This window comes from Molossus molossus, unplaced genomic scaffold, assembly GCF_014108415.1.
Source record: "Molossus molossus isolate mMolMol1 unplaced genomic scaffold, mMolMol1.p scaffold_m16_p_22, whole genome shotgun sequence".
Classification (NCBI taxonomy): Eukaryota; Metazoa; Chordata; class Mammalia; order Chiroptera; family Molossidae; genus Molossus; species Molossus molossus.
Window position 1 is genome coordinate 37963085 of NW_023425358.1, and position 21202 is coordinate 37984286.

The window sequence follows — 21202 nt, forward strand, 5'->3', positions numbered from 1 at the left end:
GGACAAACTGCAACCGAGATACATGCCCTTAGTGGGAACCCGAACCCAGGTCTCTCTGAACCGCAGGCCGACGCTCTAACCGCCGAGCCAAACTGGCCAGGGCTGGAGTCTCATTTAATAGCCTCCCCCCACCCCCCAAGGATTTCTCTATAATTCAAGGCAAGGAGTGAAAACTTATTCTGTAAAAGGGCCAGAGCAAACGACTTTGCAGGCCATGAGCCGCCACCCAAGTCAAGTGTTTCCCCAGTCATTGCCCCCCTTTACCTTCTGCTACCTCTCTCACTTTCCCTCGCGTAGTCACCATCCTGTTGGGCTGTCTGGGACTGAGTGCCTCTGTAAAGTAGCTCAGCTCGCTGTTGCACATCTTGCTTGCACTAAATTGTCAGCTTTGGAGTACTTCCCCTCTGAGCACACGTCTAGCTAACTGCGTGTTGAGAATCTGCTGGGTCGTTCCACAGAAAGGATGCACGGTGATTTATCTAACCTTTCCTCTTTGACGAAGTTGTGGGCTATTTCCTAGGTTTGGGTGCAATTTGGCCAACAAAGTGTTACTATAGAACGCAATTTTAAATGCACAGTCTCTAACGCAGTGTTCTCTCCCTAATAATTTATTCCATGCAGTCCCCAGCCCTGGGGTACACATTCCATGCCCCAGGTATTATGGGACACGGGGCCTAGCTCTCCGTTGCCACCCGGGAGGGCCTGCTACTGGCCCCGCCCCAACGGACTGAGCCCGCCCCTCCAGGCCCCGCCCCGTTCTGACTAGGCCCCGCCCCCTCCAGGGCCAGCCCAGGGGCCAGCCAGCCCGCCCCGCCCCGTCTAACCAGGCCCCGCCCCATCGCCAGTCCTGCCACCCACTAAGCGCACGGCCTCCCGCCAGGCCCCGCCTCCAGGGCCCCGCCCCGTCGGATCAGGCCCCGCCTCCAGGCCCCACCCCACCCCCATCCCACCCCACCCCCCTCGGCGCTCAGTGCGCGTGCGCGGGCGTCTTAGACTCTGGGGCCCTGCGGCCGCGGCTCTTTTGTTTCCACGCCGGGGTCGGAGCCGGAGCCGAATCCCCTGTCGGAACCGGGTCGGAGCCCCAGTCAGAACCGGGTCGGAGGCCGAGTCAGGACCGGGTCGGGTAGGAGTGGGATCCGGGTCAGCGGCCGGGCTGGGAGCGGGCCTGGCCTGCCCGATGGCGCGCGCCCCCAGCCCGCTGCCCCCGGCCCGCGCCGCCTCCTGAGCCCGGCCCGCCCGGCCCGCCCGGCCCGCGCCATGGAGCCCGGCCGCGGCGGCCTGGAGACCGTGGGCAAGTTCGAGTTCTCGCGCAAGGACCTGATCGGCCACGGCGCCTTCGCCGTGGTCTTCAAGGGGCGCCACCGGGAGGTGAGGGCGCGGGCGCCAGGCCCGGGACCCCGCACCTGACCCCAGCCCCGCGCCCGGGGTCCCCCCCCCGGGCACCCTCGGACCCCCCCGCGCCCCGGCCCCCTCCCTCCCCGGCTCGCCCGGTGCCTCCCCGGACGGGGGGCGGCCGCAGGGGTTCCCGGGGCCGGCCGCTGAGAAACGCCCCGCTGGTTTCAGAAGCACGACCTGGAGGTCGCGGTCAAGTGCATTAACAAGAAGAACCTCGCCAAGTCCCAGACGCTGCTTGGGAAGGAAATCAAGATCCTCAAGGTGAGCGGGCCGGGGTGCAGGAGGGGAGAGGCCGCTGGGGGGCCAGCGCTCACAGGAAACTTGGGTTTCTGTCCTAGGAGCTGAAACACGAAAACATCGTGGCTCTGTACGACTTCCAGGTAAGCTCTCCCCGGCCTGGCTGCGGCCGCCGCCCGGGGTCCCAGGCCCCGGGGTCCCCGGCCAGCCAGGCACTGGAGACCCTGGTCAGTGGTGGGAGGTTCTAGGGCAACCCCATCTGGCCTGACGGGGAACCTGGAGACCCTGTTGTCCGCCCAGCTTCCTCGAGGTGCTGGAAGAGTGCCCACCTCCCCAGGCTGCCCGACCAGAGCGGGGTGCCAGGGCCAGGACACCAGCGGTGGGTCAGTTACTCTGGCCAGAGTGACCCAGTGAGGCCTGGCTGTAGCTTGGCCCTCAGGTCTGACCCGGGGGCCCTGACCTGGAGTCCTGTCACCAGCCCAGGCCCCTGGTAATCCGCCGGCCTGCCCACCTGTCTGGGCTGGCCCATTGTTTGTTGACATTGCTCCAGGGCCGGGCATTGGCCAGTCTCTCTCTGCGTCAGACTGGGGGAGGGGAGGGGCCACAGGAGATTCCTCTTGCTGGCGGTTGGGGCCACCCAGGGCAGGAGGGAGGCGTTTGCCTGTTTGATGAGGCCACCTCCGGCCTAACTGACCCAGAAGGCCGAAGTCAGGTTCCCCCACTGTCCCTGGGGCCTGGCGGTGGGGCCCAGCCTCTGGGGGGGGTCCAGGACCCTAGATGCCTAGCTTGGGAACTTGGGAACCTGAGGCAGCAGATCTGTGGGCCAAAGTGCTGACTAATGGTTTTGAAACCTGTTTACTGAGGCCACGGGACCAGCCCCTGGCTGAGGGGAAGTTCCCTGCCTGTCTGTGTTTTGGTGGCCCTCCCTCCCTTTCTCCCTGTCCTCTCCTCCCCCTTCAGAGCTGGGCTGTGGCCTTGGGGGCTGTGGTATGACATGAGGTGGCATGGGGAGGGCTCAGATATAGTGTGACAGTGGGTACCTGGCAGCCCACATGGAGACACTATGTTCTGGGGCCCAGATGGTGGCCCCTTTCCTCCTCCTGCTTTGTACCCTCCTCCCCTTCCCTGTCCTCCTCCCTGGCTGGCCCCCCTCCCCCATCCCCATCCCGCTGGGCCACACACCTGGTTGTGGGCAGTGCCACTTCCTCCAGGTTGGCAGTGCTGTGGCTTCCCCCACAGAGGAAGTGCTTAGAGGCCAGAGTGGCCTCTCCCCTCTTCTGAGGCTTGGTGCTCTCCCCATGGGGCGTGGGGAGGCTCCCTGGGTCCTTAGACTCCTGTCTGGGACCCAGGGAGAAAAAAGTCTTTTAAAAATAGGTTAAAAAAAAATAAAACAGTGCAAAATGGGATGTGGAAAAAGTAACTCCTGCCTCTGTCCCGATGGCGCCCTCTCCCTCAGAGGGGCACATCCACGTTGGGTTTCTGGACCTTGGCATGGCAGCGTACGCACATTCTCAGGTGCTCCTTCCCCAAAACACCTCCACCGTCCGTTTGTGAAAATTACACCCCTCTCCTCCCAGGACAGCGACCTCTGGATTCCTTCTGTGAGGTTAGCACCCCTAAGCCCAGTGGTTCAGAGCCCAGGCCCAGTTCCAGTCCTGGCTCTGCCACTTCAACTCGCTGTGTGTCTTTGGACAACTGTCTTAACCTCTCTGTGCCGCCACCTCTTCCTTTAAGACAGAGACCACAGCGTTTTGTTGAAACTGGTCATAGTAAACACCGCGTGAGTGTTAACTGTTGTTGTGGCTGTGGCTGCAGCTTTGTGGCAGTCCGTCGCCCCCTGTCCCCTTGTTGACCTCGACGGCCCCTCGCACGTCAGCAGCGTGATCGTGACTGCCCTTGCTCTCGCTTTCGCCGTGTGTGTGTCTGCAGGGTAGATTCCTAGAAGTAGATTCCCTGGGTGAGAGGGATGTGCTTTTAGTTTGGGGCAGTTGCCAAACTGTGGTCCGCAGAGACCAGACCTTGGACATGAGCAGCGCGGGCTGCGGAAGGGCCTGTCTCCCCACGTCCCTGCCAGCTTGGTTATGGACGTTGCTCTTGGCCCGTCTGAGAGGTGGAGACTTTATTGTGTGAGGCTCAGCATCTCTTCCTCTGCGCGTGAATATTAGGATGACTGCCTGCTCTCTGTCTTTCTCACTGAGCCTGGCTCCCCATTCGTTTACCTGTGTGACCTGGGACAAGTCACTCAGCCTCTTGGTGCCTCTGTGTTACCTGTGAAATGGTAGATGCTGAGTAGACACCTACCTTGTAGGGTGGGTGTGATGACAACCTGAGTGAGTATGCTAAGTGCCTAAATCTGTGCCCGCTATAAAGTAAGTGCTACATATTATTGACTTGGAGGAGCTCTTTACATATGAAGGAAAGCCCTTGTGTTATAGATGCCAGATATTCTCCCTCGGGTTGTTTTGTGTCTGTTGAGGTTGTTTTGTTGGTCTTACGGAACAGGACATTGTTTTGTTTTGTTAACCTTGCGGAACAGGAACATTTGTCAGGCTGGTGTGAGTCCCCAGGGGTGGGCCTCGTGGCATGTGCTCGGTTCTCCGGCCCCAAGACCTGTGGGGAGTTCGCTGGAGTCCCTGGCCTTCCACTGAGGGTAGAGGGGTGATCTCACCCTGGTGTGCTGTGCTGTGGGGGGACACGCGCTCGCCCGGGGAGAATGGCCTTTGTAGGAACTGGGGGATGAGGCTGTGCAGCCAGGACCAGCCCTGCCCAGCGTGCCCTGGAAGCAGGGGTGATGGCCGTGGGCATGGCCAGCGGTGACCCCTCACACCCCTGAGGCCAGCACACTGTCTGGCTCACAGTGGTGCTCACAGCTGGACGTGACTCACTTATTCCTGCCCACAGGCAGAACCAGCTGTGCCTGTGAGTTATGGTCAAGAGGAGTGAGTGTCCTCCCTTACTTTGGGGCCTTCAGGACAGTGCCAACCCTTGGCTTTGCTCTTTCTGGACCCCTGGCTCTGGGTGATGGGGCACCGTGATATTAGGTGGGCCTGAGGGGGTCAGGATGTGGGCAGCGCTGAAGTCCCTGGGTACCAGGGTCCGGGCATTTCTGGAAATCACCTGTAAAGTCATGTTACTGTTTCAGCTGTTTACTTCACTTAACGTTCTGAAGTATAATACATACCAGAGGGCAGAACGCAGATCACACGCTTAGGAAAGGGGCTCTGGTGTCCCCTTGCTGAGGTGAGAACCAGAACTTGATTAGTCCTCAGAAGTCTGGCCCTGGCCTTATGGGGACTTGCTCCCTGCTTGTCGGCCACGCTGGAGCCCTGGGCACCCATGGTGTCGCCCTCGGCATCACACGGGGAGCCACGTCATGGGTGTCCCTGGACGGTGCCCAGACCAGAGCTGCAGCTCGTCTGCATCAGATCTGTGGTGATGCTGGGGTGCAGCTTGAGCTCGGGGGTCTCACAGGAATGTGCAGGCTGTTTTCTGAGGGAGTCGCTCCAGCTCATGCGCCACCCCCGTAAAAGTGGTGCCTGCTTTTCCCAAATCGGGCGAGCCCAGGGTGCGGGGAGAAGGGCTGGGGAGGGCTGGCGCCCTGGGAGCCACTGGCATTCAGGCAGCTGAAGCGGGGCTTCTGCAAGGAAGGTGGAGGCCCTTCCCCCTCAGGGTGGGCCCGCATCTCTTCCCTAGGGGAGATGCCAGGAGAGCCCCGAGGGGCAGCAGCAGCTCTGTCCCTGCCGGCCTGTGGCCTTTGCCACCTTCTGGAGCCAAGACAGCCAGCTGTGAGGAGTTAACTAGGTCAGCACCTGTCCGCCCACCAGGCCAGTCCTGGATGGCCAGACAGTGGGCTCTCCAGGCAGGGATCTGGGATCCTATTAAGCAAAGCCCCTTAGCGCTTGGGCCAGGCATCCTTCTACGTGCCTGACGCCAGGGCCCAAGAGGTGGAGAGGCTCCATTTCTTTTTTCTTTTTTTTAAAATTGATTTTGGAGACATTGATTTGTTGTTCCGCTTATTTATGCATTCATTGATTGGTTCTTGTGTGGGCCCTGACCGGGGATCGAACCTGCAACCTTGGCATATTGAGATACCACTCTAAATCACTGAGTTACCAGCCAGGGCTCCTTTCATTCCTAAAGGCTTTGCTTCCTTGGCCCTTCCTGGGGGCTGCACGGGGGCGAGGCGAGAACCCCAGGTCCCAGCCCAGCTCTGCCCCCCTCGGCCAGCTGTGTGATGAGGGCAGAGTCTCAGGCCCTCTCTCTGCCCATTCCCTGCCCCAAAAAGGCTATGAGTTGCACTGCTCCATCCTAGGGCTGAGGGGGCTGGGGACCCCCAGGGTCTGGTGGGCCCATGACTCGGCCGGCTTTGTGTTCACCTGTAATACTGGTAAGAACCTGGTCTAAGGTCGAGAGAGCCTGCCCACCCCGGGAGGTGAACCCTCTCTGGGACCTGGCTGTCCTTAGAAGCCGCAGGAAGTCCTGCGGGCCTGCGCTGAGTCTAGACTGAGTTCCAAGGGGCTGGCTTGGTGTTTGGTGCCCACTCAGTCCTCACTCAGTCCCTGGGGAACTTGTGAAAACCAAATTTGGCCATGGCGGGGGCAGGTAGAGGTGGAACCTGAGGCCTGTCCAGCTTCTGGGTGGGTGGTGGGCAGGGCGGGCAGGGCAGCTGTGGCCAGCAGGCCATGTTGACCTCTCCGTGCCAGGGGAGAACAGAGAGCCCCTTGCCTGGGGAAGGGTGAGGGACACCCAGCCAGGTGGTACAGGGATCGCATGGCCCCAGGCTGGTGGGGTGCCGGGCCCTGGACCCTGGTAGGAGCCTGGGCGTGAAGCCTTCCTGCTGAAGCGCCCAGCCAGCCTGGAGACACTGCAGGCCCCGTGGCTGGGCCTCACATTCTCCTGTCCCTGGCTTGGCATTGGCTCTGGGCGGGGGGGCAGGTAAGGACACATCGCAGCTGGCCCGGTGCATGTCCTCATCTTATCTCCAGGGTGGAGTCAGCACAGGTCACAGGCCAGCTGGAAGGGACCTACCTGTCTGAAGCTGTCCTCTCTCCCAGGGCAGAGGGTCGCTGGGTCTCCCCAGGCCTGAATGCTATGCTTTTGTCTCTGAGGTTCTGACCCTCCACAGCAGAGGTCCTGCTGGGCCCAGGCGGGGGAGGGCCAAGGCATCTGCTGGATGACCCAGCTGGTGAGCGACAGAGATGACGGGGAGGGGAGGAGCCCAGACCCCACAGCCCCATGTGGCTAAGAGCCTCTGGTGCCCTGCTCTCGGAGGGGCTGTGTGGCACCAGGGTGGCTTCAGGGTGGTCTGGGAGGGGGATAAGCGGGGACTCTGACTCTTCGGGAGGAGGGCAGGGCCTGGGTGAGGAGTTCTAGGCGAGGGAGCCAGCAGACCTGGGGCTCACCCCAGCTGGAGTGGGGGGTGGGGTGAGCCCTGTGCAGGGAGCCCCATGGCTCTTAGGCACAAAGGAGACTCGTCACTCTGCTGCAGGGCCCTCCTTTCTAGGGGAGGGTGTCCTGGGTTTTGGGGTGCCCCTGGATCTGGAAGCAGTCGTGTGTACCTCCCAGTCAGTAGCCCTCGGGTGGTAGGTGTCCCTGCCCCTCCTGGTGGGCGACTCCCTGAGGGGATTCCCTGGGGTGGACGCTGTGACCTTCCTCGTCTTGCCTGCTCTGCCCTTGTCACTTTGTCCTACCCGTCCTGGCGGTGAGTTGGGGGCTCTCCTGGGGAGCCAGCTGCCGGGAAGAGGGGTGAGAGCTGGAGATGCCTGTCCCTGCAGCTGTGTGTCGCTGGGCCAGGGGCCTCTGGAGCTCACAGGGGAGGAGAAACCTGGGAGCGTGCTCAGCACCTCCCTGGAGGTGGCCATGGTCAAGGTGACCAAGGGGCAGGTGGCCTGGGTGTCTCAGGCTCCGGGGCTATTTCTAGGCCCTTATCTCCCACACCTTCTGTCTCTGCCCGATCCTCTGCCAGCGCCTCCCGCCTCCCTCCCTCCCCGGCTCCCCGGCTCCCCGGCTCCCTGGCTCCCCAGACCACTGCTGCTCCTGCTCCTGGGCCTGCCTTCTGGGCCCTGTGATGGGGAGACTTGGCCTCTTCGGTCCTGCCCTGTCTTATCTCTGCCCCTCAGCTGTCCTGAGGGGCTGGGCTGCCTCGGGCAGGTGGGCGGGGCCTAGGGGCTCCCAGGCCCTCTCTGCTGTGGCTGCCACGAGGCACAGGGCAAGCAGGCTGGGCTGAGACCTGCCTTTGTGGACAGAGCCCACCCCTCCCAGGCTTGTGCATCCCTGCTGAGACACGCCCCAAGTGAAGGGCCTGGGAGTACCGGGCGGGGCGTGCCAGAGCCAGCCTGCTGGGCCCAGAGGTGCCCAGCCTGGCCCCGAGGGGTTTCAGTGTCATCCCACACCCTGAGAGCACACCTCGTGTCTTAGCCTGCTCCCAAGGTGTGTCCGCCCTGGAAACACAGCCCCTGTCTGTGGGAGCACTGGGGGGCACGGGGGTGGGGGAGGCTGGCATGTACCATTCACACTGGCACTCGGAACTGTGTCCCCGCGCCTTGTCCACTGGGTGTGGGTGTGACCTCCTGGGGTCCGGGGATCTGAGCAGGGGTGGCCCCCGGCTGTGCAGCAGGTCTTCTCTGGAGGCGCTGCGACGTCCCTCCTGCAGTCCTTGCCCTCTTGCCCCCCAGGACCCCGGGTGCTCTGAGGGCTCCCCGTTGTGGGGTTGGAAGTCGGAGCTCCCGAGAGGAGCAGGGGAGCAGGGCGCCGTGCGCGGAGGCTGTGGCTGTGGCGCGGGGCAGGGAGGGGCTGCTGGGGGCCTCGAGCCCCTGGGGAAGAGCTGGCTGTCAGCAGAAGGCACCCTGCCTGCCTCGGCCTCTCTGTGGCCTGGAGGTGGTCGCCCTTCAGGGCTTCTCCATCCCATGACGTGGACTGAGCTGAGGATGCTGGTGGCACCCCAAAGCCAGTCATTCTATTGGCATCTTTGATTCAGGAGCCTGGAGCCCAGCAGTGTCCACACCCTGAGGGTCAAGGCCCTCACTCCCTGCCATGTCCCTTCTGGGGGGTCCAGGGTCTCCCACTGAGTGACTCCACTCAGCCAGGATGCATCACTCAGAACAGCAAGCTAAGGGCCACCACTGGGAGGTGGGGTCTACACCCCACTCTGATTCCTCTCCTGGGACTTCAGCCCCTTCCCCAGACATGGTAAAGGAGTGTTCTGATTGGCTGCTGTTCCTGTCACTCAGGCAAATGGCCTCAAAACCAAAACAGAGCCCACTTGGCTCTCAGACGCCCTGTCTCCCTGCCACCAACCAGCTGGCGAAGCCTTGGCATGCTGGCCCCAGGGCAGCTGGTGTCCACGCTCACTGGTCGGTCCTGCCTGTAGCCCAGGTGGGGTGTTCAGGGCACCCAGCGCCCAGTGCACAGGCTGAGATGCCCTCCACGGGGTGCCAGCACCTGCGTCTCCCCGCGCCTCTAACTGTCTCTTCTGTGTCCTACAGGAAATGGCCAATTCTGTCTATCTGGTCATGGAGGTGAGTCCCTGCAGGCCTGGCTCTAAGAACCGGGAGTCTGGGCCCCCCTAGCTCCTAGACCCCTTGTCACCTGGGGTGGGGCAGGCCGCATTGCTCATGTCGTGCCTGTGGGCTTAGGGCAACTGTGCTGGGTGCCTGAGGGTGTGTGTGTGTCCCTGTTACCTCTTCAAGCATGGACTGCAGGGGACACCTGCCCCAGGAGGGGAGAGCTCAATGCCCAGGCATGGGAGGTGGGAAAGACCTGGGCGGGCTGGCGGGTGTGCCTGGCGCCGATGGGTGTGCTGGTCTCTTGCAGTACTGCAACGGAGGGGACCTGGCCGACTATCTGCACGGTGAGTGCACCCCCGGCTGGCAGGCTGCGTGCCCAGGGCCAACCTGACCCAGCCTGCGAGGTAGGGAGCATGGACCAGCGGCCCTGGGCTCAGAGGGGCAGCTGGTCCTCCTGTCCCTCTGGCACCTGTTGGGGAAGATAGAAGGGGCCCGAGCCATGGGGCAGCCCTGCAGGGCAGACTTGGTCTAGAAGTGCTCCTCTGGAGCGGGGCCCTGTGTGGTCCGCTGGGACTTGACACCCTCAGAGTGGCCAGTATGGCCTGCAGGGTCTCCGGGGTGCCTGGCTGGCTGCCCTGCTGGGTGCTGGCTCACCACGGAGGGGTCAGGCCCTTCTGTATCCACCCCAATCGGTTTCTTCAGCCCCTTGAGCCTTGAGGGCCAGGCCCTGGGGTTCATCGTAAAGCCACAGGCGGGGGCTTGCCATGAGTAGATGCTGGGAAGTATCATAAGCTGGACGAGCTGGGGGGGGCAGCAGCAGGGAGCTGCCCTGAGGAGGTGACACTGATCAGGTCAGAGCTGGGCAGGTAGCTTGGGACGGCGCAGGGTGACCTCGGGGTGGATAGACGGGCACCTGCGGTGTGAGTGACAGGGCCATGCGCCACAGGAGCTGTAGGAGGGCAGGGTCCCGTCACAGCTGGTGGCCCAGCGGGGGGTCCGAGCGGTTCCTGAGCCCCGTCTCCCCACAGCCATGAGGACCCTGAGCGAGGACACCATCCGGCTCTTCTTGCAGCAGATCGCGGGGGCCATGCAGCTGCTGCACAGCAAGGGCATCATCCACCGGGACCTGAAGCCCCAGAACATCCTGCTGTCCAACCCTGGCGGGCGGCGCGCCAACCCCAACAACATCCGCGTCAAGATCGGTGAGTCCGGGCCGGTGGGGCCAGCAGGCGCGAGGAGGCCAGGGCTGGACGGCCCTGCTCACCCGCTGTCCTCCCTGCAGCCGACTTCGGCTTCGCCCGGTACCTGCAGAGCAACATGATGGCGGCCACGCTCTGCGGCTCCCCCATGTACATGGTAGGTGGCGGCCCCCAGCCCTGCTGCCCTTCCGTGGCCACAGCGGCCGTCCCGTGGCCTCACTGGGTGGTTAGCCAGTATGGCTGTCCCATTGTTTCCATCACTTCTGTGGTGATTGGCTGGCACCTGGCTGGTGTCTGTGGTGATTGGCTGGCACCTGGCTGGTGTCTGTTGTGATTGATTGGCTGGCACCTGGCTGGTGTCTGTTGTGATTGGCTGGCACCTGGCTGGTGTCTGTTGTGATTGGCTGGCACCTGGCTGGTGTCTGTTGTGATTGGCTGGCACCTGGCTGGTGTCTGTTGTGATTGATTGGCTGGCACTATACTTGATCTGTGTATACTCAGTGTCCATTCTTGCTATGGCCCTGACCTGTTTTTTGTTTTTGTCTCTCACATCGATGTGAGAGACACATTGATCAGTTGCCTCCCACACGTGCCCCTACGGAGTTAGGGATGAACCTTCGGCCCTTTAGTGCTCCGGCAGACGCTCTGGCCTCTGAGCCAAGGGCCAGGGCCTGACCGAGCTCCTGCCCCGCAGGCCCCCGAGGTCATCATGTCCCAGCACTACGACGGAAAGGCAGACCTGTGGAGTATCGGCACCATCGTGTACCAGTGCCTGACCGGCAAGGCGCCCTTCCAGGTGAGCGGGCCCAGGTCAGAGGTGGGCTGGCCGGTGGGATCACGGCCCCCGCTGAGGCAAGGTGGTCTCCCGGCTCCCCACCTGCCGTCACTTCAGGCCCAAGGCGAGAATGTCTGCTTGTTCTGGGTGCAGCTGTGTGTCATGATGTCGAGGCCTTCCCCCCGCCATTCCAAGGCTGGTGTGACCCACTCAATGATGTCTGGGCCCCAGGCTCGGGGGCAGCCCACGTTTGGAAAGCAGTGGCTGCTCTGTGGTGGGACTCAGCCCTGTGGGCCTGCTCGTCCTGCGACTACTGCCTGGCCGCTGGGGCTCGGCGCTGTCGCCAGCTGTCCCCGAGGCTGGCAGCCCTGCGGCCGGGCGCGGTCTTGGTCTCAAGGGCGCCTGGCGCTCAGCAGCGCTCAGTGAGGGCACAGGTGAACGGAACACGCCAGGTCCTCCCCTCAGGGCGCATGCCCACTGGGAGGGCCGAGCGTTTCAGGGGTGGGGGCACGGGTAATGCCTTAATTTCAAGAAGCAACCAACCAGTTGCACCAGACGCCTGGAGCCCCCCAAGCCCAGCTGAATCTTTAGACAGAGTGGCCACGTGGCTACCCTCCTGTAGTCCATGCTCTTTGGCCTGATGGGGGTGCCGTTCCTGGGAGTGTGCAAGGGCTCATGGTCCTGGCTGAGTGACCTCGGGATGGTGCAGCTGCCCAGGACCACCAGGGCCTCACACCATCGCCCCCCCACCAGGCCAGCAGCCCCCAGGACCTCCGCCTCTTCTACGAGAAGAACAAAACCCTGGTGCCCATGTAAGTCCCCTCCCCTGGCGCCCATCGGTCCCCCAAAGTCTCCTCCCAGCCAGGCTGACCTGTGTGTCCTCTGGCTGCCCCCCCAGCATTCCCCGGGAGACCTCGGCCCCCCTGAGACAGCTGCTGCTGGCCCTGCTGCAGCGCAACCACAAGGACCGCATGGACTTCGGTGAGTGCACGCCCTCACCTGCTGCCGGTGCCCGGCTTGTGAGGCCCAGAGGGCAGTGGGTGTTCTGCTGGGAAAACCACGTCAGGCGAGTGGGTGGGCCTGGGCCAGATGAAGGAGCTGCCGCGGGGCTCAGGGTGGGGGTCCTGAGGTCCCCTCATCCCTCCCTCTCCTGCAGATGAGTTTTTCCGTCACCCCTTCCTTGATGCCAGCGCTTCTGTGAAGAAGTGTGAGTCCCCTGAGGGCCCCATGCACCTGCCCCGTGGTGGTAGCCCCTCCCAGGAAGTTGGGGTCCTGGCTCCTTGCCCCCTCCAGCCTGATTTGGGGGTGGGAACGGCCTCTCTTCAGTCCCTGGGTTCCTTTGTGCTGGGGCAGCTGTCCACGCACGGGTAGGGTGTGCAGGGCAGGGCGAGGACCTGACTGCCCCCCCCTGCAGCCCCACCTGTGCCTGTGCCCTCGTACCCGAGCTCCGGCTCCGGCAGCAGCTCCAGCAGCAGCTCCACCTCGCACCTGGCCTCCCCCCCGGTGAGTGCTCAGTGGGGTGGCAGTGCCCAGTGCCTGCCCCTGGGGGCCCAGGCCCAGCCTGGGTGCAGCATCTCAGAAATGAGGGGAGGCCTGGTCCCTGGGGAGAGGAGCGGGCAGAGCCCCGTTAGCCTGGGCCCTGGGCCGCTCTCAGTGCCCCTCTGACCCCAGTCCCTGGGGGAGATGCAGCAGCTGCGGAAGACGCTGACCTCCCCAGCCGACGCCGCCGGCTTCCTGCAGGGCTCCCGAGACTCGGGCGGCAGCAGCAAGGATTCGTCCTGCGACACCGATGACTTTGTCATGGTCCCGGCCCAGTTTCCAGGTCAGGGCTGCAGTGTGTCGGGGAGGCCAGAGGGACCCTGTGTGTGTGGTCACTGACCTGTCTCCACCAGTGGCCTCGGGGCTGTGGGGAGCTAGCCCACAGGTCAGCTTGGCTACAGGGCTGGAGCCTCCCACATACCCTGACCCTGGGTCCTCAGGGCCCTGGACACTGGTACCTCCTGGGCCTGGGCTGGGTGGGAGTGGGCCCTGGTGTCCCCTGGGAGCAGCAAGGACCCAGGCTGAGGCGGGGAGGCCCTGTGCCCAGCCTCCGGCAGCACAGAGAGCGGTGGGAAGACGGCAGCTGTGGATCTGGGTCCTGCAGGATGGGTGGGGCTCAGACTGGGGGCTGTGGGCACTGGGCTTGGACTCGGCCGAAGGCTGGAGAAGACGGGAATCCAGACTCCCTCCGGAGCCCTGATGTCCAGGCAAAGGGCTCTCAGTAGCAGTGATGGAAGTGGGGACGTGAGAGCCCTGGCCCAGCATGTCCCTAGGTCCCCCCAGGAAGGGACACCCTGTCTCACGAAGCCCTGCCTGCAGCCCCACCTTGTCTGGAATAAGTGTGGGCTGTCAGGGAGCCTCGGTGGGCGCGGTGGCCTGGGAGGGTGGAGTGGACACTCATTCTGATCCGAGAGATGCCTGGGCCCAGCCTTGCCTATTCCTGTCCTCAGGTGACCTGGTGGCCGAGGCAGCCAGTGGCAAGCCCCCGCCGGACAGCCTGATGTGCAGTGGGTAAGCTCCCGCAGCACCTCGCGGGCAGGGAGGTTCAGGCTCTAGCCTGTGTCTTTGGCCCCACTGGGGGTCCGGTGATTTGGGGAGGGCCAAGTCAGCCATGCTCAAGCAGCATGCATGGGCCAGGGTCTGCCCGTTTAGCTGCCCGTCTGCTGTTCTCTGCCAGGAGCTCACTGGTGGCCTCAGCTGGCCTGGAGAGCCACGGCCGGACCCCGTCTCCGTCCCCACCATGCAGCAGCTCCCCCAGCCCCTCAGGGTAAGCCGGGCGGGGGTGGGACAGGAGTGGGTCCCAAGCCAGAGCCAGGGTTTCCGCACCCCTGTGGGTAGCCTGGCTGAAGGGACTGCGGGAAGGACGTAGTCCAAGGGGTGGGCTTTGAGCAGTCCCTCTGAGGATGGGGAGTGCTGCTCCAGTGACCCCCACCTGTTCACCCCCACAGCCGGGCCGGCCCATTCTCCAGCAGCAGGTGCGGCGCATCCGTCCCCATCCCTGTGCCCACCCAGGTGCAGAACTACCGGCGCATCGAGCAGAATCTGCAGTCGCCCACCCAGCACCAGGCTCCACGGTGTGTGCAGGGCCTGGGGCCAGGCCCGCAGTAGTGAGAGCCCCACCGCGCCCCCGGGGGCGGGCTCCCCACACGCACACGGCTCAGACTGGCGCCCTAGGCTTGTGACAGCATTCTGCTGGAGGTCAATCAAGTATTGAGTTTACAAAACTAGTATTGACTGTGGTAAATTTTTGTTTTTTTTGGTTGATCTTCACCTGTGGATATTTTTCCATTGGTCTCTTTTTTTAGATTGGGGGGGCGGGGACAGCCATGTGAGAGACTTATCAGTGGGTTGCCTCCTGCACGACCTTGACCAGGACCAGGGATCAAACCCGAGACCCTTTGGTCTATGGGCCGCCGCTCTAGCCACTGAACCACACTGGACAGAGTGATTGTGGCAAATTTCAACAGGTAGAAGTAAGAGAAGAAGGCACCTTTTTTAAATTCATGAAAGGCTCTGTGGGCTAATGGTCGTCCTGCAGAGACCTCGACCCCAGCCTGTAGTGCCCTGGGGGATACACTGTGGCTTCCCACCTTGTCGTTGTTCTCTGTCTAGGAGGGTGAGGGGCCAAGCCATCCGACAGGGCTGTGGCCTCACTTCCCGGCTCTTGTTCATGTCCCTAGGTCCTCCGCTATCCGCAGGTCGGGCAGCACCAGCCCCCTGGGCTTTGCGCGGGCCAGTCCATCACCCCCATCCCACGCTGAGCACGGGACTGCCCTGACCAGGAAGCTCTCCTTGGGCGGAGGCCGACCCTACACGCCATCTCCACAAGGTCAGTCCATGTGCTGCTGTTGGGGCAGCCCCCGGGCGGGACTGGGCCTGGGCGTCACACGGTGGGGCTGGGTGGGGCTAAGGCTGGGGCTGGGGGCTGGGGCTGGGGCCAGGGGCTGAGGCCGGGGCCTGGGGCTGGGGCTGGTGCTGGGGCTGGGCCTGGGCCTGGGGCTGGGGCCAGGGCTGAGGCCGGGGGCTGGGGCTGGAGGCTGGGGGCTGGGGCTGGGGCTGGGCCTGGGGCTGGGGCCAGGGCTGGGGCTGAGGCCGGGGGCTGGGGCTGGGGCTGGGGTTGGGGCTGGGGCTGGGCCTGGGCCTGGGGCTGGGGCCAGGGCTGAGGCCGGGGGCTGGGGCTGGGGCTGGGGCTGGGGCTGGGGCTGGGGTTGGGGGCTGGGCCTGGGCCTGGGCCTGGGCCTGGGGCTGGGGCACATCCTCTCTGTCTGGCCCTGACTGGCAACCGCTTCTCTCCAAGTCGGAACCATCCCTGAGAGGCTGGGCTGGAGTGGGGTGCCCTCCCCCCAAGGAGCTGAGATGCGGGGTGGCAGGTCCCCTCGTCCAGGTAGGTGCAGCACTAGCGTCTGGGTGTGAGTGGGGATCTGGGGAGGTGAGGAGCCCAGCTGGCCTCCCACACTTTGGGTGGAGCTGTCTCCCTGTTCCCAAGGCCTTCACCCCACGAGTGCCAGGAGGGAGGGAGGGAGACAACTGTGGGACTGGTCTCCCTGTGCCTCCTCTAGGTGTGGCCTTGGGCGGGTGTCTCAGCTGCTCTGTGCCCGTTCCCTCGGCACGGTGGGGTGCGCAGCTCAGGTGGCGGAGGGTAAAGGGTGCAGTGAACAGACTTGGTCCCTCTGTACATGCTCCTGGGTGGCGGTGTGTGGGCTGGACAGGTCCAGCAGCTCAGAGCCAAGTGGCCATTCCTGTCCTGTCCCATCGCAGGCTCCTCCGCGCCTGAGCATTCTCCCCGCTCCGCTGGGCTGGGCTGCCGCCTGCACAGCGCCCCCAACCTCTCCGACCTGCACATCGTCCACTCCAAGCTGCCCAAGCCCCCCACGGACCCCCTGGGGGCTGTGTTCGGCCACCCGCAGGCCAGCCCCCCACAGCCATCCCACGGACTTCAGTCCTGCCGCCCCCTGCGTGGCTCACCCAAGCTTCCTGACTTCTTGCAGCGGAACCCCCTGCCCCCCATCCTAGGCTCCCCCACCAAGGTAACAGGGACCCAGAGTTCTGGTCAGTGGGTAAATGTCCCCTTATTCCCACTCCCTTGCTTCCATGGGACATGGGGGCCCCCAAATCCAGAAGCAGTGTCCTCAGTGCCGAGTCTTTTGCTGGTGGCTGTGTTCCCATGGCAGAGACTGGCCCCCAAAGCCAAAGCATCTGTTACGTGGCCCTGAGCAGAGGAAGTGTCCCAACCCTGGTCCCGCGGCCCACAGCCCCAGAAAGCCCGGGCTGCTGCCACAGGAAAACTAGTCTGCCCCCAGACTCAGTCTCCCCGTCTGTGCGATGGAGACAGCACCTACAGCCATGCTGGGTGCCACTGCAGGCAGAGGGCCCGCAGGTGTGTCCTTCGGCAGAGCAGCGTTGGCCATGAAGGTGGTCATGAGGTTTGGGACCCTGCGCTGGGGCCCTACAGATGGAGGCCAACCTTGCCGACCTGCCAGGGCGCTCAGCGTGTGGTGGAGGCCCTGCTAATGGGCTGTTCTCAGCACCCCCCTGCCTCTCCTAGGCCATGCCCGCGTTCGACTTCCCCAAGACCCCCAGCTCCCAGAACCTGCTGACCCTCCTGGCCCGGCAGGGTGTGGTCATGACGCCACCTCGGAACCGCACGCTGCCTGACCTCTCGGAGGCAGGCCCCTGCCAGGGACAGCAGCTGGGCCCTGGCCTGCGGCCTGCGGAGGACACCAAGGGCCCCTTCGGCAGGTGAGTGGGTGAGACCCCCTATGTTGCCCATCACTCGGCCCCTCTGTGGCCCCCTCTGAGCCTGTGTGCTGAGGGGTGACTGTGACTGCCCCTGGGGGGGGGCAGGAGAACCAGTGCCAGCTGTGCCATCTGTGTGCCTGGTGGGCAGTAGCTACGTGGGATGGTTGTGGTGCAGGCCTGCCTGTGGGGCTGCTCCCCAGACTCTGGGCCTGCAGGTCGGCTCATCGCTGCCCCCCTGTCCCTGCAGGTCCCTTAGCACTGGCCGCCTCACCGATCTGCTCCTTAAGGCCGCGTTCGGGACACAGGCCCCAGACTCCGGCAGCTCCGACAGCCTGCATGAGAAGCCCATGGAGATCGGTAGGTGGGCAGTGTGGGCCTGGGGCGGGCGGAGTGGGGGGGAGGGAAATCCCTGAGCTCCTCCTCGCCTTCTCACAGCGCCCTCTGCTGGCTTCGGAGGGAACCTGCAGCCAGGCGCCCGTGCTGGGGGGGCCAGCAGCCCTTCCCCTGTGGTGTTCACTGTGGGTTCACCCCCCAGTGGGGCCACGCCACCCCAGGGCCTGCGCACTAGGATGTTCTCAGGTGAGGACCATCACAGCGCCCCGCACAGGTGGGATGGTACTGGGCTGCCTGGACCCTGGCGTCTGAATTTGGCTGCGCTGGGCTGGCTGCCCTTGTGGGATCAGGAGTCCTGGGCTTGCTAGGGGCCTCCCAGGCCAAGGGCAGGCCATGCCGGCAGGCCTCGACAGCCCGGCCCCTGTGCTCAGTGTCCAGCCTACCACAGGCAGGGGCCAGGAGGGGCGCGGAAACCAAGGTCCAGCCAGTCCGGAGAGGGTGGGTCCAGGATCTTGTGTCGTGGCGTCACGGAGGGGATGGAGGGTCTTGTAGGGAGGTGGGAGCTCGCCCTGAATCGGGCCTTTCCCCACAGTGGGCTCCTCGAGCTCCCTCAGTTCCGCCGGCTCCGCCTCCGCCCGCCACCTGGTGTCTGGGGCCTGCAGCGAGGCTGCCCCTGAGGCCCTGGCCCCTGGCCACTGCTGCAGCTTTGCCGACACTGTTGCTGCCAACCTGGAGGGGGCTGTGACCTTCGAGGCCCCGGACCTCCCCGAGGAGACGCTCATGGAGGTGAGGGGAGCTGGGGCATCTCTGGCCGGGGCGCGCTCTGTGGGGAAGGGGAAGGCGGGGGCGAGGTGGGCGGGCGGAGCAGAGGCCTCTGGCCTGGCCCCGCCCCAGTGCCCTTGCGCCCGCTCTGCCCCCAGCAAGAGCACACGGAGATCCTGCACGGCCTGCGCTTCACGCTCGTCTTCGTCCAGAGCGTCCTGGAGATCGCCACCCTCAAGGGCAGCGCCAGCGAGGCGGCCGGCGGCCCCGAGTACCAGCTGCAGGAGAGCATGGTGGCCGACCAGATCAGCCTGCTGAGCCGCGAGTGGGGGTGGGTGTGCCTAGCGAGCAGGGGTGGGTGCGTGGGTTCCCCCAGCCTTCTGACAAGCCTGCCGCCCTCCAGCTTTGCAGAGCAGCTGGTGCTTTACCTGAAGGTGGCCGAGCTGCTGTCCTCGGGCCTGCAGACCGCCATTGACCAGATCCGGGCCGGCAAGCTCTGCCTGTCGTCCACTGTGAAGCAGGGTGAGTGTGGGCTCCGCAGCGGCCTGGCGGCATGGACATCGGGGACAAGGCCAGGGAGGGTCGGCAACAGCGGGGAGGCTGTGCCGGGGTCTCCTGGAGCGGCAGGGGTGGGGGCGGGGCAGGGTGACTCCCGGCTCAGCAGAGCGGACCCCCACAGTGGTGCGGAAGCTGAACGAGCTGTACAAGGCCAGCGTGCTGTCCTGCCAAAGCCTGAGCCTGCGGCTGCAGCGCTTCTTCTTGGACAAGCAGCGGCTCCTGGATCGCATCCAGAGCGTCACCGCGGAGAAGCTCATCTTCAGCCACGCAGTCCACACGGTACAGCTGGGGCGGGTGGGGCTGTCTCTCCGGGTGGGAAAGACACCGCGCAGGCCCCAGCTGATGTAACCCAGGCTCTACAACCCAGGTGCATCCCTAGCCACACCCTCCCTGAGACTCAGTTTCCCCAACTGGTTTTGAAGCCTCTCAGCAGGTGACACAGCCTCCAGAAGGGACCAGTGCCAGCACCTGGCTGGAGGCCAGGCCTGCGCGGTGCGGGGCTGCCGAGGCTTGGGGTCCCTCTGCCCAAAGGGCTGCCCAGAGGCAGTGCCTGTTTCTGAGATCATTGCGTAGTTAAAAGGCACACTGAACGAATGTTCTAAAAGGGTGCTTTCTCCCAAGGGTGACCCCTGACTACTTTGGAGGTGGGGGAAGCCGCTGGTCCAACCTGTAGTCCCCTGGCTGTCCACGGGCACAGGGGCGTCTGCTTAGGTGCCCTGTGACCCCTGGCTGAGCAGGTGCAGTCGGCTGCCCTGGACGAGATGTTCCGCCGCCGGGAGGACTGTGTCCAGCGCTACCACAAGGCCCTGCTGCTCATGGAGGGGCTGCAGCAGCTTCTCACGGACCAGGCGGACGTGGAGAACATCGCCAAGTGTGAGTGCCGGCCCACCTGGGGCAGGGGCAGGGGCAGGGGCAGGGGCAGCACTCACAGGCCCTCCCCCTGCAGGCAAGCTGTGCATCGAGCGGAGACTCTCGGCCCTGCTCACCGGGCCCTGCTGACTGGCATGTGTGCCTGACCTCCTGGGAGCCTGCCTGCTGTGTCCCAGCGGCTGGACCTTCTCCACGCATCTGTGGGTGGACTGCAAGGGACAAGCCTGCAGCCTGGGCACTGCTCCCTGGTGCCGGGGAAGGACAGTCTCCCTGCTCTGTGTCCAGAGCTAGGTCTCCAGCCACATCTGTTTCCTGGGCTCTGGCCGGCACTGGGCCTCAGAGCACTGGAGGGCCCGCACAGAACTTCAGCCCAGGCCAGGCCCCTGGAGGCCTCCGGGCGGTGGGGACGGGTGGGCACCCTCCCACCCCAGCCACACCCAGCGCAGTCCTGCCGAGGACCTGCCAGGGGCCCACTCAAGCCAAAGCCTCCAGGCCTGCCAGGGGCCCGCCCAGGACGAGGTTTGGGCTGCTGGCTCCTCTCCTTCCCCGAGACCACCACCCAGCTTTGTGAATCACCAAGCACTTTATGCAGGCGGCCTGGCACCAGGACTGCCTGCCCAGCCCTGGCTGCTACACTAGAGGCGTGTGTACAGGCCGTGTACATATACACGTATACATATACACATATACATAGCCCTGCTGTGCCTGCTGCCCGGCCCCGGGGAGACACAGCGTCTTATTTAAATGTTCTTTTAGGGACACACAGTATGACGCACCGAGCTTCCTAAACCCAGAGTGGACGTGGCAGTCTTTCACATTTTACTCACGTGAAATGTGTCTTATTTTTCTGCAGCTCTTTTTTCGTTTAAAGGAGAAAACTCGTAGGTGTTCAGAACGTTTTGTTTTGGAAGGGGTGGGAGGGGCCGTGGCGGGCAGGTAAGCCTGCCTGGGGCAGGGGGACCCCTGCCACAGAGACGGTGGCCAGTGAGGGGGAGCGTTTTGTGCAAAAACCAGTAAGTAGGTTTTGACATCAGATCCCTCCTCACCTCCCCTGCCCTTCCAGGTCCTGGCCGCTATAAAAGGGGTCAGGGAGGCCCACCTGCGGGCTCCACGGGCATCCCCAGTCTGCCCAGCTCTGCCTAGCCCCCTCGAGTGCACCCCCAGCGGAAGCTGGGCAAGTCCAGGCACCTGTCCAGGGGTTTAAGGTCGATGCCACAGACCCAGGCGAATCGATGCGTGTTTCTTTGCAATACTACTTGAATATTGCCCTGTGCTTGGACTTAGAAGCCCTGTGACTTTATTTTTTCCTCGCCACACAGGACATGTTCCTATTTATTGCTTTATGGTTGGCTAGACTCCAGGGCTGCCGGGAGGCTGGCCCCACGGAGGGGGCCTCCTGCCCAGCCCCTCGTTCAGGGCACCAAGTATGCTCCGTGTGCCTCCCGGTGCGTGCCGCCCGCCGACCCTGCTCCCCGTGAGACAGCACTCGGTTCGGTCTACTTTAAAGGAACAGTGTGTGATCCCTCCCCATTGTGTTAAAAGTGTGTAACATCGATTTAAGGAAATAAACCTTTGGAATTGTTGAGTTGTTGCTGATGATGGCTTTGTCACCGTCTCTGGCCTATCCTCACTCCTGTTCTGTGGCAGCACCTGGATTGTCCCTGCACCAGGCCAGGCTCAGCATGGGGAGCAAACCCCCAGGGCAAGCTGGGATTTTGTGCTGGGTCCCCCTGGCCGGGTCTCAGTGGACCCTGCTCAGCTGGGCCCTGGGGGTGTCTGCCTCTCTGGGT

The 21202-nt window shown here is 64.0% G+C and overlaps 1 protein-coding gene across 2 annotated transcripts; it reads left to right on the plus strand.

Annotated features, from left to right (window-relative positions):
* Positions 1-1189: 1189 nt before the first annotated feature.
* ULK1 (unc-51 like autophagy activating kinase 1) lies at positions 1190-20967 on the plus strand. 2 transcript variants are annotated; one of them, XM_036276237.1, is made up of 28 exons: positions 1190-1368; positions 1564-1656; positions 1734-1775; positions 9117-9149; positions 9445-9481; positions 10166-10339; positions 10420-10493; positions 11031-11132; positions 11865-11923; positions 12010-12092; positions 12268-12318; positions 12526-12614; positions 12783-12933; positions 13601-13661; positions 13828-13917; positions 14099-14224; positions 14831-14979; positions 15448-15534; positions 15909-16177; positions 16696-16889; positions 17137-17246; positions 17325-17468; positions 17815-18008; positions 18143-18315; positions 18388-18506; positions 18664-18821; positions 19280-19415; positions 19489-20967. In XM_036276237.1, the coding sequence occupies exons 1-28, from the start codon at positions 1258-1260 to the stop codon at positions 19539-19541; spliced, it is 3162 nt and encodes a 1053-aa protein (XP_036132130.1). In that variant the 5' UTR covers positions 1190-1257; the 3' UTR covers positions 19542-20967. The 2 variants fall into 2 exon arrangements, with proteins under 2 accessions (XP_036132130.1, XP_036132131.1); XM_036276238.1 differs by having other exon boundaries at positions 1251-1368; positions 14849-14979.
* The last annotated feature ends 235 nt before the right edge of the window (positions 20968-21202 follow it).

Bases quoted from the DNA above. Each gene is read 5' to 3' on its own strand.
- ULK1 (XM_036276237.1), top strand. From the start codon at position 1,258: ATGGAGCCCGGCCGCGGCGGCCTGGAGACCGTGGGCAAGTTCGAGTTC. The intron at 12,093-12,267 runs GTGAGTGCACGC...CCTCTCCTGCAG, and splicing joins CAAGGACCGCATGGACTTCG to ATGAGTTTTTCCGTCACCCC. The intron at 18,822-19,279 runs GTACAGCTGGGG...CTGGCTGAGCAG, and splicing joins TCAGCCACGCAGTCCACACG to GTGCAGTCGGCTGCCCTGGA.